This window comes from Charadrius vociferus, unplaced genomic scaffold (genome assembly GCF_000708025.1).
Source record: "Charadrius vociferus isolate BGI_N301 unplaced genomic scaffold, ASM70802v2 scaffold422, whole genome shotgun sequence".
In the NCBI taxonomy this organism is placed as follows: domain Eukaryota; kingdom Metazoa; phylum Chordata; class Aves; order Charadriiformes; family Charadriidae; genus Charadrius; species Charadrius vociferus.
In genome coordinates, this window is record NW_009647080.1 from 1,641,784 (window position 1) to 1,657,932 (window position 16,149).

Consider the following 16,149-nt stretch of genomic DNA (forward strand, 5'->3'; position numbering starts at 1 on the left):
TTATACACCAGTTAGAAAGCACTGAGAGCAGGAAGACAAAGTGTATTGACTGGCATACCCAAGATCCCACAGCAGCAAACTGAGAAGTGTCCCCCAGTTTCCTCTGCGATTGTGACAGAGAGCAGACTCTCATGCTGGGTATCTGGCACAATATCTTTGGGGAGGGGAGCTGTTGTTATTTGATCTTCCTCTCTCCTGGTTTTGACTTCTTACTGGTTATCAACGGTGAAACAAAGTTACTTTAAGTGAACAAATATGCGTATATACCTGCAAGCATGTGCTGTTCCCTAGAGATTTTGGTTTAGCTTCACATCTATGAAATCCTCATAAATGAGAGGCAAAGCACATGTTGAGACCACATGTTCAGCAACCTGGTCTAGCCATAGCAGTTAATACTGATCACTAGTTTAATTCACCTTTCAAATTGACCTGGTTACTTATCCATAGTCAAACTCTGAAAAACAATGGTGGTGCTTTCCAGCCCTTAACAACTGCCTTGTTCAGGCCGAAAGATCAGCAGTGATAAATTTAACAGTGAGACATGAAACCTGTTCATGACTCTACCTTTGCTGTACACTACCCAGCATGCGGCCCATAAACAGAGACCAGTTTACTGCATCAATTGCATCCACATGAAAGAGTTCAAGTTTGGGCTAATGCTCAACCCATAACAGCTTCTTGTGAAAGACTGCACCCAGAGCTCATCACATGCCAGCGTGCAGGCAACGTGACCTAGCCGAAGTCTGGACTCAAGCTTAACCTTGAATCCCAAGCTAATCTGATTGCATGGACATAGCCGGTGGCACCACCAGCTGTACACTCACATGCAACGTTTCCTCTGACAGCCAAGGACAGCATTGCAGCACGTGCAGAGTTGGTGCTGGTTATAACTGCTGGGGGTACTTTACAATTAGCATCAATACAGAACGAAGTTTCAGTGTACATCAAGCCCACAAAGGCATGAAAGAGGGCTCACAGCAGGGACAAGCTGCTTTAACACATCAGGGTGGTCACTGCAGTTGACAGCTGGATAGTATCTAGCATGGGCCTTAGAAGACAACAATGAAAGGTACATACTGCTCTGGCTGCAAGTGTGATAAGGATTCCAGTGAGAAACGTAAAATAATATCCAGGATAGATACCATGCCACAGGGCTGACAGGATAAACGTTAAAGCTGTAGGGTACCAAGGAGCTCTGTCATAGCAAACACTGCAAAGACAAAAACAAAACAAGAAGCAGCTGAATACAACCGAACAATGGACACTGCAGTTCAAATCTTTCTCTGTTTTTAAGGTCTTATTCTGTTTTCTTAGTCTTATCTTTCCTTAGTTACAGATGAGGGCAGGAGGCACACCCGTTCATTTACATGGAGCATTAGATGGAAAGAGGAAGCATGCTCTTATGCACTGAGTATCCAAAGAGCGCCTATACAAATATTCCCCGTGCTCATAGCATTTAAATAAATAACGGGGCAAAGGACAGGCAAGACTTCTCTTTCACCTTTATACCTCTATCTGGAATCAGACACTACCCTTCAGAACTCTGACGGCAGATCAAGAGTGAGTCGAAGGACAGACATGACCCCACCCTTCACTGATGAACAGAAGTATTTTTAGGCACTGTTATCTGGCAGACACTGGGAACAACAGTGAGTGTTGTAAGCTGTTGCAAAACAGGGGATTCCTGCTAACCTTAGCAGCCCAAAATCCTCCAAAGATGCAAGCAAATGACATCAGTTCAAGAACACACCAACTGGTCTATTTGGCTATCTGAGGTTTAACTGAAATGCTGCGTTCGAAAGAAAGGAGTCAAAATAATGCACTTCTTATCAGGAACATCATTTGAATAATGAAAAATAGTAGACATCGACTTTTAAGATGTATATATTTAACAACAAAAATAGCTATGATAACCACAATAAATCTGTGCCTGCATTTTAGACCTCACATTGATTGTATGCGGAGCTTTAGTCATGCCAAAAAGTATAACAAGTTACAGGAGACAGTTTAATCTACAAAACTCAGACTTATGCTAGAATTTGTAAGTGCCTTAACAGTCACGCGTTAAAATCAGATCTTCTCAGAGCTGTAAGAAGTCTCCTCTCCATATCCTGAACAGGAACTCCCTAGTAAGCATCTTCTGGTAACTCCAAACCGGACTACAATGAGGCTCTGAAGATTCCCACTTCTCTCCAGTTCTAGCTGAACTGGATCCCAGTGACATAAGGCTTGCCTCCAGTAGTAGTATGCAAGGGAAACATAACATAGCAAAGTGAAACGGTATAGCAAGAATAATGGAGGCAAACATCAGCCTAAGAGATGCCATCAAAATGCTATTACATTTTATTATGGAAGATCTGAACAGTCCATTTATAGCTTTGCTGCTCATATATAAACTGCGGGCATTTTACATTTGCAGCAATAAAACTTTTACAGCACCAAATACCCTTGTATTCCACCAACTATTAGAGACACAGGAAATAAAGACAGACAAGAGGCTATACATTTATGAGATAGTGTTTTTCCAGGCCATCTAGAGTTTTTGGGTCTCACAAGCATATTATTCTTACCGTTTTAGCCAGGCAGCTGTCTGAATGTTCCAGTTTTCAATGTACATTTTAAAACTTGTTGCAGTCTAAGAAAGAAGTTCACATGAAATGTTAGCACTAAAATCTGTAAAATACTACTTGCATTTTAAATTAGAGAGGAGATACATGGAAAATATTAATTCTAGTAGCTAACTGTTGTGAAGACTGTGCCACAGTCCATCATTACACTAGCATGTTTTGGGAGGGACATTAACTAGGCTGATTACTCACTGCAAACACTTGCCACTTGCTGTAAAATCTCACTTTGTTTTGTAAAATGAAATACAATATTTGGTTATTTTTTTAAATTACAGAAAATCTGAAAAGCTTTCCTGTTTTAAATGCTTGGCCTTCCCTTCAGTTCATAAACAGCTTCATTTTTGGAAGGGATATCTTACCACCCATTACACAGTCTGGACCTCCCTAGGGTGCTATTAAGACTATTATGAAAATGAAAAGAAATGCATTATTATTTGGAGAATGAAGGGGAAAGACTGAAAAACACAGACAAAAAATTTTAGGATTAAATTTAGAAGCTAATTCTCAGGCCACTGCCCAGCTTGAGAAACCAGAGTAGAGTCCAGGGTCCTGGGAGAACCACCTGTACCTCCTCACAGCACCAGCTCCCCCAGCTTTAGGAGACTGCTGGACTCCATCCAGTATCAGTTCCCCTAACCCTGGTCAACTTCACCTCTGGTGGTTCCCCATTCCCACCCCTCCTTGTTCCTCGCCTGCTGACAGAAACTTCCGAGGACCTCACCAAGACGGACATGACTCAGTGAAACCACATTATTTTCCTGTATCAGCTGAAGGCAAAGGCACACTGAAAAGATGGATCAAAGGCAAATTTTTCCATGAGGAAAATGCAGATATTTTTGCACCTCCACGCAGAATCCTGAAGGCTTGCTCTTCATCCTCTGAGTTTAAAGAGTTAAAATGATCAGCAATTCCCAATGCACTACTGCCACATTTTAATTGCATTACTGCACCAAGAGAAGCCAAGAAAAATACAATTTCTCTTCCAACTAATACTGTCACTCTCTTTTGGCCTCCTTTAAGTTCCCCTGTTACATTACCAAGACAGACAGTATTCACTGGCTGTAAAAATATGCATGCTGCCAAGGCTTTGAAGTCCCCCCACATGCGTTTAGCCCTGTCACATTTTAATGCCCTCACAAATCCTGCCATGTGCTTATCTTTACCACAGATCAGGTAACTTCTTAGCTACATTTAGCACTCAAGTTCCCAACTCTTAAGCAATTTTACATATGCAGATGGCTATACTTGCTGAAAACACACTGTACAATCACACTTAAACTTCAACTCCTGGAATTGCTGGTGCATAAAGTGACAGCTCAAGACTTACCCAAAGTAACAGTCTCTATAGCCTCTCTTTTGCTCATTGCACACATGATCAGATCAATGGAGAGCACTCTGTTTATGCTCCTGGAAATAATTTCTCCACCCTGATCTCTATTGCCCATGTGACCAGGAAAGGAAAATAAGTTTTGAGGGGCCTACAGTTCAGTAGGTAGACAGGAGCAAAGGGTCCTCTTTCCTTAATTTGGCTTGACTAAAGAGCATTGCCCACACTGTGCTTTCCTCCTTCAAGCAGAAACTGCCTCAGCCCATCAAGGTACGAATCATCTCCTGCTCCAAACGGAATCAAATATTGATTCAAGATCTCAGAGTGGTATCTAGGGTGCTGCGATCATTGAGGAGTGTAAAGCATTTCTGGGCTGTGTATTCTGTACCACTTAAGGAGAGATGTACAATGAGGATTAATTAAGGTAAAAAAAAAAAAAAAAAGAGACAGAGAAAGGATGTTGAGAAAGAGAGCATGTATAATGATACTTCTAGTTTTGGCATCTTTCAATGAAGAATTAAAGGGGCTCTTTCATTTTTATGAAGAGCTATTACAGCACATTCACTTAGTCAAAGATCATTCAGCAATAAAGCAGTCAACTTATTTTCATCTGCTTTTTCTTTTAAAATCATAACTACAGAATTACAGGGGGAAAGCTCCTCCTATTTCTGAAGAAAAGCAGCCTTTAGAAAGCAGTCTCAGACACAAACATTTTCACATCTCACTGGCATTCACGAAATAGTCTTCGGGGCAAACTAATTACATTGGCCATCTTTTGCATTAGAGAAACAAATATAAATAGCTTTCGAAAGACTAATGGATGTTAAAAGTATACTGCAGTCACGAGAAACATGTGTGACAGATGTTTTGAGAAACAGTGTGGTTTGCTGGATAGAACTCAAGATCAGCAGCCATCAAAGCCCTCTGGGGCTCTGCCAGTTCCAATTCAGGTTGCTCAGTTTCTACCTGTTATCTCTCTGACCCTTGCTTTTCTGCATTTTCAAGAGCCACTCCAGGCATGTGCAGGGACCCAGCCCTTGCAAGTGTTTGTGCGATGCCCACTTATGGCAGCCTCTTTCACTACCACCACCCATCTCAACTGGGTTACAAAAGTAGAAGACTGTCAGAAGTAAATAAACAGAATACACCACAGATGGTGGAGAATCATAGCTGTGAGCAATTTACTGACCCGCTGAACTTAGCCACAATCTACAGTAATTGACTGCTCATTTATTAAGCATCTGATTAATCATTTATTAGCTCTCTATAAACTATTTAGAAATGCAACCTGAATACAAAGTGTGATGAAGCCTGTGTGACAGATGCTTTTTATCTGCCCAACAGATAAAATACTCCTCATGTTAAAGAGGGGCAGCCTGGTGGCATGGACTTATTTTCCTTCCAGCAAAGCTTTTCCCCGTTATTATGCCCATTTCTCTGTAACTATGCCAATGCAGACACTTTTTTCACTCACCTCAATGTTCCAGATATTCAAATTGGACAACAGGTCCCAGCGGAAAGTGCCTCTTTCATCAACTCCACTGAATCCATAACCAGCTGCATTGTTGACTGCATCTGCTGCAATGTTAAAGCAAAACGGGTCAAATCAGACTACTGGAGGAGCCATGTTTTCTTACAAGTCAGTATGACACTAAACACACATTCAGGCCAGCTTTGTAGCAATTACCATCCTCTCATTCAAAGAGAGGCTTACTCTTGGCAAAGGGGCATTGCTATAAGGCAACACAAGAGTAATTTCCTCAAGAGGAACGACTAGCAACTCCTTGGGCAGAAGAAATAAAATAATAAAATAAAAGCGGATAGAAATCACTTTTCCTATTATTTTGCCTTTGTTAGCCGAGATAGATATACAAGAGGTGCCATAAAATGAATGAGCATTTTCCTCAAAAGGGCACCTGGATGTCACACCATTCTCCAGAATTCAGAAAAACTGCAGTGTCTCAAAGACATGCTTACCATTTCTATTAAGAGTTCCAACATAGTTGTTTTAATTAAGACGTTCATTCAGACTTCCACAGACAAAGCCTTTTGCTAATCCTGTTGCTCAGTGCCTCACTAAAGTACTTCAGCATCTCTACAAATCAAATATTGAGTACCTTCAATTACCGACTTAACTACTTTAAGTGCAAATAAGAGCTTGGGTAACAGTAGGCATTTCACATGCTGCACTCCTGCTCTTTTCCAGGGCACTGGTCAACTACCTCCCCTCTCAGCCTTGCCTGGGAGTCACCTCATCACTGAGTTTCAAGATTCTGCTTTTTAACGCTCCCCTGCCAGAAATCCCATCTCAGAGTACTAAGAAAACAGAAGGGATTCATTATGTCTGGATCACTAGGTGTAGCCAACACTGAGGATTACTGGAAGAAAAAGGAAAGCAAAAATGCAGGTAAGACTTTTCTTTCTAGATCATTTACAAAATACAAGCCTGGTTAAGTTATGCTTTAAAAAGGTCAGCATTTCTTTGCCAATAATGCAAACCGATTTTGCTTTGTAAATGCTATGAGTACAGGCACAAACTCACGGAGAAGTTCTAATGCACAAAAGCAGGGAGAGAACCTAATTAAAAAGCAACTAAACTAAGAATAAATAAATAAATAAATGCACAACCTTCTCTAACTTGAAATTTTCTCTCTTATTTTCCACTTTTCTAAATGAGCTAGATTTTACTGATGGAAAAGAAAGGTCTCCAAGTTTTTCATTCTCTCCCTATTAAAAAAAAAAAAAAGCCAACAAACAACAACCCTGCCTGAAATTGGCTGATAGGACCCTGCCCAATCTCAGAGACTGGAGCTGCACGTAACTGTCACCCCAGAGCAGGGGGACTCCTGGATTTGCTCCTCCTTGCTCCAAGGGTGGCAGGAACGGCTTAGTGTTTCTTCGCCAAAAACAAGAAACCAGACATAATAATACAGCAGAACCGTCAGCCTCTCGCTTCCCAAGCTGCTGCCTGCAGAGCAAGGTGTGAAGTGCAGAAGAATTGCAACTGTCCACCCTTGAATTGCGCACAAAACCCCAACCTCCACAAAGCCCAGCAGAGGTTCCCCTGCTGATTTGAACAGCTCTGGTGTATTCGCTTTCACAGCTCCTTGTTTGTGGATGCTCAGTCCCAAACTGGTTTCATTGACAGCTCTGAGTTAGCTTTGCAGCCACGTTCCCATGATTATTGCTAATGCAACGAGAAGGAGAATTTTCTGTCTTTCCATGGATCTGGCAGAATTCAGCAACATGGCTCAAGCACAAAAGCGTGCCGGTCCTTTTCTGTGGACAGGAAGCACTTCTCGGCTGTTTCAGCAGGCACTTTTCTAATGCCCTGGGCCATGCCACCAGGAGCTAAAATGCAACAGGGTAAAGTGTCTGCTGTTCTGCTGCCTGGATTTGCAAGGTGACTAGTAGAGGTCTCACCCTCCAGTATGCAATGCATGCTTTTCCTGAACCCCCTTATTTGTAAGATATTTCTACAGCCTCTACGGCTTAGTCATGTCACAAATACAAGTTCAGTTTATGTCTTCAATAATGGACTTAAATGGAGGCAACAATTGAACATTGGATCCCACAAAAATAAGTTTCTGAGCAAGCAATTCTTTATCCCAAAGCCTTTCCCATCCCACACGTGCCAGTCCTGACTGTCTTCCCTCAATCTGTCAGTTTTATTCCCAGCAGTTTAATCATAGTCTTGCAATGAATTTCCCTGGCTCTTTCCATGCCATCTCAATGGCACTCTTCTCAGTTTCAGGTGTATGCATTGCTGGCTGGGCTTCAGGATCTCCCCTATGCACAAAGTCTTGTACCACCAGCAAAAAAAATTCAGTCTCTCAATTTTCAGCCTGGCCTAGAAGGATTTGATTCCTCACACATAGATGGGAAAGGTGACTTCTAAAAGGAAGAAGGTAAAATACAAAAAGATTATTTTGACCACCTGTCTAGCTGGCTCCCAGTAAAAGATGTTTGCTTCTCTCTATAATGAGCCCTCTTCCTCCTCTTCTTCTTTTGCTTGCAGAGATTCTTGGGTCCTTTCCATCACCTCCTTTATTCCCCACCCCACGGTTCTCCAGTCCTTTCTCTTGACCGCCCAAAGCTAATGCGTATACAGGACCCCATAGCACCCTAGAGGCAAAGCCTAACTTCAGCCCCTCAACAAGCACTACAGCTTTCTAATACAGATGCATGTGCTGAAGATGTCCCTAAAGGAAGAGAGAGGTCTGTTTGCACTGTAACATACTTGTAAAGCTTAAGTCAGTGTGACAAACTTTAACCTCCTAACTCCACAGATAAGTGGCAAATTATGAATAAAGCATAAAAATCAAGGTTTAGAGGAGGCAAACTACCCCCACCCCCTAAGAATTCTTGTAAAAATTATTTTGGTACAATTACAAAGTTCTAAGTAAGAGGAAATTGTTACGTTGACCTTACTGACAAGAAGCTGAAAAGCAGATCTGGTTCCAGAAGCAGTGGATGTCAGACAAGCTAGAAGGTACTTTATGCACATTTTTCAAAACTTTTGACATCTCCCCACTTCAGTGGGATCCATTGCCTACATCTCCCACGTGAACTACAGGTCCAGGGACTAATTTATCCCCCCTCCCCGCCCCCCAATGTTTCAGACCCCCTCCCCTATTTATGAACTTAAGTTACCCACAAAAATACGTGATGTAGCCAGACTTACCTAACGTCCATGCAAAGTAATACTTTGGTTTTGCTGCCTGTGTTACAACATACAGGTAACCAAGTCTTGACAAGAAAGGTGTTTTATCAAGGAATTCGTTATCAATAATATATGCCATAGGAAAGTTCTTGGTAAGTGTCAAGAATAAAATGAGAGATACTAGTGTGATACACAGCTTGTACATCACTGCTCCCTAAAAAGCAAACAACAACAAAATGTTCATTAGAAACATTTGCTTAAGGGGAAGAAAAAGGCAGTGCTCGTGACATAAAACCAATGCACTTCAAGAACCAATAAAGTTAACAGTGACAAAGTTGACAATAATTAATTTAGAAGCAGTGACAAAGAAAAGGCCACAGTCAAAGCTTTGGTTTAATTAGGCTTACTGAATTACCTATAGATAGGTACAAATGACAATTAGAAGTCAAAATTGGTGATGAACTTCATGAGAGACTCCTACATCAGTTAGTGGAGGTCCTAAAATGAGAAAGGAAACAAACAAACAAAACCCTACAATGGAAAGCAGAAATCTTTCCTATATGTACTGTTATCTCCTGGAACTGAAGACTGGATTCCTCCTGGAAGCCAAAAGCATTGGTATTCAGCACAAGAGTAGGTCTTACTGTCCTACTATCCAGAGGCCTTGCTAAAAATCACTTGTCCAAAAAGTGTACATCTTCCACAGCATGCATACCTTCTCATGATATAGGATATCTGCTACGCCACAGTTTTCTGTTACAGCTCCCTAGCTTTCTATATACTACTACTGACAATCATGTCAGTAGTTTGAAGCTCAATTTCAAATATGCATCAGGAGTAAACTCTCCTTGATACAGTCATAATTAAAAAGGTATGTCTGCCATTTAGGTACCATGTAAAAATTGACTCATGTTCTCAAAAGACTAATCAAAGTGCAAAATACTCTTGAAAGAACAATGCATTTTTTGATCCCAAGTGTTCTTTTTATGTATTCTCCATATTCTGGAATAAACTAATATCCAATTATCTTTAATTATCTGCTGACTTGCATCTAACATGGTATAGGCCTTGTTCTGACCTCAGTCAGACTAGTGTAAATCAGAAGTAACGCCGCTAAAGTCAGTAGAAATACAATTGCATGCAACAGGAATCAGATATGCATAGGAACACACTCAACTTCAGAGGAGACATTCCGGACACACTCACAAAACTACACATTCAGTGTCACCTTAAGATAAGAGAGAGAAATCTGGTTCTCATTCTACGTTATCCTGCCTTACAAGAAGGTCATTTTTTAAGGTTTAAGTAATATTAAAAATATATAAAATAAAATTTATGCTAATAGTATGTGAAAATGACCTCCAAGTCATCTTAAAGTGTGAGATTCTGTTGCAAAGCACCTGGACAAGCTAAAGTTTCTGGTTAGACATGATTCATGTACTTCTAATGTCTCCTGCACTACAGGTGAGATTTGACTGGTTTTTTTACCTGACATTTCCTCTTCTGTCTGGAACTGAACTGCAACTCATCATTGTCAGAACCTGCAGACCATTCCCATCACTGCACAAAGGACACCCATTAACCAATGACCTGTTTTCCAAGCAAAATGCATTTGGGGAATTCAGGAGGAAGACACTAGCCCCTTCACCCCTGACCCTAAAAACAGCAGCCACTTCAGAGAAAAAACCCACTGTAATGGTTACAGGGAAGACAATCCAAAAATGGTTTTTGTTCTTAGTTTTTAATTATGAGAATCATGTACAAAGCTGTACTCTCCTGCCCTTTGCAATAAATCTTTGTCATTTTAAAACTTACAGTTGGAGAAGGATCAGGAAGTCTGTCATAACCCTTCTGCTTCCAGTTCACTTCTAACAGTTTCATGTGCACATGCCTTCCTTCAATGAAGGCTATATAATCCTTGTAATTGCTGCAAGGCCCAGCTATGATGCTCATAAAATTGAGGAGATAGCTTAAATACTCTAGTAAAGAAGGTCTTGTCCTGTGAAAATCATCCACGCACAACAAACAAACAAACAAAAAAAAACAAGGTAAAACACAGCAAAGGCTTTCACGAATGCTTTTTGTTGTACTGTCTGCCTCAGTCTCCAACTCTCTCCTACCGCCCGCCCCCCAGCTGAAAGCTCAGTAGATCTGTTTTGGAGCAAATGAAGCACAGCCTCTCTTATATCCCAGTGATGTCTGGCAGACGGCACTCAGAACAACGATAACCTGGAGGTGCTTAAGCTACAGGTGAATGAACGCTACTGATTTGTAAAGTTGTAATCTTATTGCTAGAAACATTTTAGTTAAAAACAGTCATAAATTTAAATACTCACTCTTAAACAAATTGACTCACACATTTTGAACAGGCCAGGAGTGAGAAGCTGGTAATTGGTTTTGGACATCTGTCCAGTATGTCAGGGACCAGTAACAGCTGGCAGACCACAAGCTGAGTAACACTGGTCTCACCAAGCTGTGCAATGCAGTACTTTGCCTTGTTATGCAAACCACAGGGCAGGGAGCGTTCAAGACCAGGACTCTCAGGCCTGAGAGGAGCTCTTACCCACCCTTCGGTTCAGCCTTTTGAGAAACAGGAAGTGTGATGCGAGATATAGAGAATGAAGAGGCACTCTGTCCTACTGTGCAAATAAAGGAAGTAATTGCTTGTATTGCATCATGAACAGGAAAAGGAACTAAGGGGAAAAAACAGATAAATCAAAAGACAGCTGAAGATGAAAGTCAAAGAAAGTCCATCGTGTTCGTTATTTCCATTTTGCAAGTGCATATCCCACAAGTTCCTTCGGGGGTTTTACATTAGATGTAAAATGAAGAAGATCCTCTGCCCTTGCTACAGGTCAGTAGGATGGAAAAGAAAGATGCAGAGGTCTCTCACCACTAGGGCAACTTGTAAATTGTTGGGCATGCTTTATTTATGTGGGACAAAACACCACCATCCAAATTCTGCACTGAGATACGTAGTGCTCTTCATGAATGTGCTAATAGTCACCATCCAAGTAAATGAGGATTCCCCAGATGACAACAGAAACTAGGGCACAGTGCTTCAGGGCTCTACCATCAAGACACAGATGGACACGCATAAACCAAAACCCACTTAAAATTCTTTCGGACCAAAACATAAATTTCTAGCAGAAAAACTAAGCAACAGTTAAACATTTGCTGTTGCCTACTTTTATTCTGAAGCGGAATTAGTTTGAATAAACAGATAGCTTAGCCAGGATTTTCTGCATTCACCCTGGCGGTTATTGTAGATGTTAGTGCCTGAATGATATGTTCTCTGGTGAAAGCATTTCACAGAAAGATGCAGAGAACAATTTGGGACAAGGCTCATCTTTCTGTTCTGCAAAATCAGGTCCATGATTTGGACTTCTGAGCTCTAAGATAAGATTAAAGTCATTAGTTTCAACTTAGATTCCGCACTTGGTGGGTGGGGAGACATGAGCAATGCAGGAAGGAATGTACAGAGGATGAGTGAGAAACAAAAACAGACCAAGAACAGGAGGGAAGACAAAAGGCTGTATTACCAAAGGGGATTTAAAACTCTTCAGTTGTGACTTGTCTGACACTTGAGCTATTGGCATGCACTTTTCTATTATGAGCTCATATACTGTACATGGGGAAAAAAAAAAAAAAAAAAAAAGCCTGTTTGGTGAGAATTTGACTAGAATTAATCATATGGTCACAAGGGCCCAGTGCAGTTAAACATTATGTTGTGAGCTTTAAAAATAGACAGAAAGCTATGGGTCACAGCAAAAGTTATAGGAGTCTCCCTGCAGGATTTCTCCTTGTCAAGAAATTACTCCCTTCTTACTTTTAGAAGCTCACAGGCAGATTTTCTGATGGCTGACTCTTCAGCTTTGGAAATTAGGGAATTAATTTCCTTGTCCTTAAACAAATACTTCATAGTGAAAGGTAATTATTGTTTTAAGGCTGATTCTGTAACACTAATTATTCTAAAAAAAAAGTAAAAGAATTCACCTGCATCCTGCACTTGTACTGAGAGACAAAATAGAAAGAAATAGAAAAAAAAAAAAGGTGCTCAAACATACAATCAACATGCTGTCTCCCTCTGAAAAATGAGAAGACTAGTCACATGCCATGAAGGACTAGGAGTATTAACATTACAGAGGGAGACAGGAAAAATAGAATTTCTGTGTCTGATAATTATGGCAAAGAAAATGAGTACTTGATGTGTCAGAGTCAAACCAAAATGGATTTTTACAGTGCTTTCCTGACAGAGGAGCATTCTACTTGCAAAAATAACATATCACAGATAGGATGAAGAGCATAGCCAAAAAGTCCATACAGTACAGTCTTAGCTTGCATATAAAAGAGTTGATTCTGCAAAAACTAGTTTTGTTTTATGTGGAGTATATATTTAAGTCAATTAGAAGTTGACAAGTAGTTTAGTGCTTCGCTGACCAGCACAAGGTGATAAAGGCAGAAGTCCTGGATTGCAGAAATAAGGAATACAGCAGAGAAGCTATGTTTGTGTAAGGAGGGCACTGACAGCAGCATTACAAAAACAAAATGGCTCAAGCAAATAGAAAAAGCCAGTAGGACTTTTGGCTTATTATGGACTGGGAAGATGCAGGGAACATTTTCGTGGCCAGGCCACTAAGCTGGTCCCAACATTGCAAAGAGGGAAAAAAAAAAAAAAAAAGAAGACAATAAACAAACCCAAACCCTAAATTTCTTGCATGAAATTAAACACAAATCACTAGGGGAATTAAATTCTTACTTTACAGCAAGCCGATTTTGCTCAGCAGTGAGTTCCTCAGCTTGTCGCCCTATTCCTAGAGAGAAAAAAAAGTCACATTAGATCTTTCCAAAAGCCCTCTGCTTGCATCCCACACATAACTTTCTAAAGCCATGAGCTTCAAGATTTCTTTGTCACAGGCAGTTGTAATACAGCTCAATTCCCAACTTTTAGGTCAAGTATATTCATGTTCCACCCTACCTCTTTACCTCATTCCCCCTTTCTCACCCTTGCTACACTTTCAGGAAGAGCAGCCATAGCATTCACACACACACAATGCAACTCACAATGCCACCAACTGGCAGCAACCCCCAGGAGCCTCTGCTAACAGTCCTGGGCTGGAAAAACCTCTGTTCCCAGAAGCCACCGGCTCATTTAAGGACAAGCCTCCCGCTGGCCCCTTGGTGAGAAATGGAGCATTTCACAGCAGGAGGAGTGGGCAGTGGAAGAGAAACGGGCTCTCAGGAAACAGAAGCTCCACTGGTGTGAACGAGCAGTCTGGCTGCCTGCTGCTGGAGCAAGCCTAAACACACACATCAGAAATAATCTGGAATTGTACATGGCCCAGACTGGAAGAGTGACCTCCTGTTGAGTGCACAAGACCTTTGGGGCCAGAGGTAGAGCACAGACTTGCTGTCCCAAGAAAACTATGAAAAATTCTTGTATGATGGCCAGCGAACAGATGTTGATCATAGCAAATATCTCAAAACCTTCACTCTGAAGCTTTAGCTGCACATACTGTGAGGAATCCCACTGGCTGCAGCAGAACAACTCACCATGGGATGAGTCACAGCACTCGATGCTGAGCCTGCATATATACATCTTCACAAGATCGGGGGCTTGGCATCAATTAACACTACTGTTCTAAACACACTGGCCATAATTACCAATACACATACACAAGAGACATTTCCTAAAAAGACTGCTGATAAGCTGCTCATTTCTATTCTCTCTCCACTATTTCAGTTTGTAAATACCGGGAGGGCTTGAGTTCCAGGGAAACAATTAAGCACGTAATTACTTAAAGGGCTGGGTATTTTCTTTGTTTCCATTTATGGGTAGCTGCGTTAAATTTTTACAAATAGAGATTTGTCACTGATGCCTGAACTGCAAGCTGCCTCCATATCTACTGTTCCATATATAGTTGTCCACAGCGTAATAAGCCTTTTACACCATCGTTAATCTGTAGGATTTCTGGCATGCTTAAAAATGCTTCTGCCTCTGCTGCTATCTTTTCCTTTCTGCCTGTTCGTTTACCTTCAGTATCCTAGGTGTGCATCTAGGCTGCACACCAGTGTGGCACACAACGATACCTGAGCTGGCTAGCTTAAATAACAGAAGCAGAGAAGCCCCAGCAACATGAATGTCAATGACAAGGTCAATTAGCTGAGCTTCGAGCTGCACCCATTATAGCCAGCTAAAAGCATTAGACTCACTTGTGTAAACTTGGCTTGCGAACAATGCCAGACCCTGCACTCTGTGGTGTGCACCTAAATCTTAGATCATAACAACTCTATAGCAACCTACTTATTTTGTCACCCACAGCTTATAATGCAATGGGCCTCAGACCATCAGTAGCTCACACTGCAACATCAGGAGACATGAGCAATAACGGTACTGATGACAATTGACATTTCTAGGCTTTGCACTGTACTAGACATGGGCATTTTACTGGGAAATAATACTGCTCTTTGTCACAGCACAGCACAAGACTGAAGACAATGCTATTTTGTTTGCAACTGTGCTTGTCCCTGCACTGGGAAAAAGCTATTGAATTCCATCTCTCGCAACTCATGGAGTATATTATCACTGAATATATCAGTGATAGCATATTTTTGCTACACTGACATTAATGGCATGAATGACATTAATGTATCAAATACAACTCGATACAACTCAAGAACAGCTTCAGATAGCTTAATGGAAACGTACTGTAGCATCTGAACAGCAGATACTGGTACTAGCTAAAATCCAAATTGGGCCCCAAGGAAGCAGAGCCCCCAAAAGGGAAAACAGTTGTCTTCATTACTGCAAAAACAGTTTGATCCCAGGGAACTGATCAAAACTTGAAGTTTCTCGTTTTCCTCCATAAAGCATTTTTCTTCTTCATTTGGAGCAACTCGCTGAACTACATTCATCCACTCCGTAACTCAACCACAGAATGTGCTGGAATAAAAAGGCTGTCTTCACGACATGGGAAGAGATTCCTTTTCTTACCATCATGTAACTGGCATGCAAGTGTTGTGATCTTCTGTGTAATTATCATCAGCGGACTATAACAAAGACAGGAACAACAGTTACATGTCTTGTAATACAAATTACTCCCAACTTTCCTACTGAATGTCTTTATTCCTTTAAAAGGCGTAACTGTATTAGCAACAAGTGGAAAACATCCAATTAAAACTGAAGGAGGAACTCAGGCATAAGACAATTGCCTGGGTTCAAAACAATCCCACAGTAACTTGCACTGGAATTTTTAATTGCTAAGTGCACACAAAGCCTTATTTTATGTCTCCCCATCCTGCAGCGGTGCAAATTGTAATTCAGAAGAAATCACACCACTAGGAAACACCAGCTTCTGCAGTCCACTGAGCTTCCTTTTGGGCAAAGACCAAATTCAAGCCCCGTACGACACAACACTAGAATACAGCAATGCTGCTGTAACATAACTCTGGCTCTCCTTACTGTTACTCTCCTATTGTCTGTCTCCTCAGTGCCCTATAAAAATGTCAACTCTGCACATACACATGCTTAT

At 41.1% G+C, this 16,149-nt stretch overlaps 1 protein-coding gene across 1 annotated transcript in view; it reads right to left on the reverse strand.

Annotated features, from left to right (window-relative positions):
• MBOAT1 (membrane bound O-acyltransferase domain containing 1) overlaps positions 1-16,149 on the reverse strand; it is a 37,393-nt gene that overhangs the window by 5,142 nt on the left and 16,102 nt on the right. Inside the window, exons 5-11 of the mRNA XM_009895813.1 lie at positions 15,612-15,667; positions 13,377-13,431; positions 10,433-10,616; positions 8,639-8,831; positions 5,429-5,532; positions 2,571-2,635; positions 1,078-1,210 (exon numbers count right to left, since the gene is read on the reverse strand). Coding sequence (XP_009894115.1) covers positions 1,078-1,210; positions 2,571-2,635; positions 5,429-5,532; positions 8,639-8,831; positions 10,433-10,616; positions 13,377-13,431; positions 15,612-15,667 — 790 coding nt within the window. The remainder of the gene's footprint in view (positions 1-1,077; positions 1,211-2,570; positions 2,636-5,428; positions 5,533-8,638; positions 8,832-10,432; positions 10,617-13,376; positions 13,432-15,611; positions 15,668-16,149) is intronic.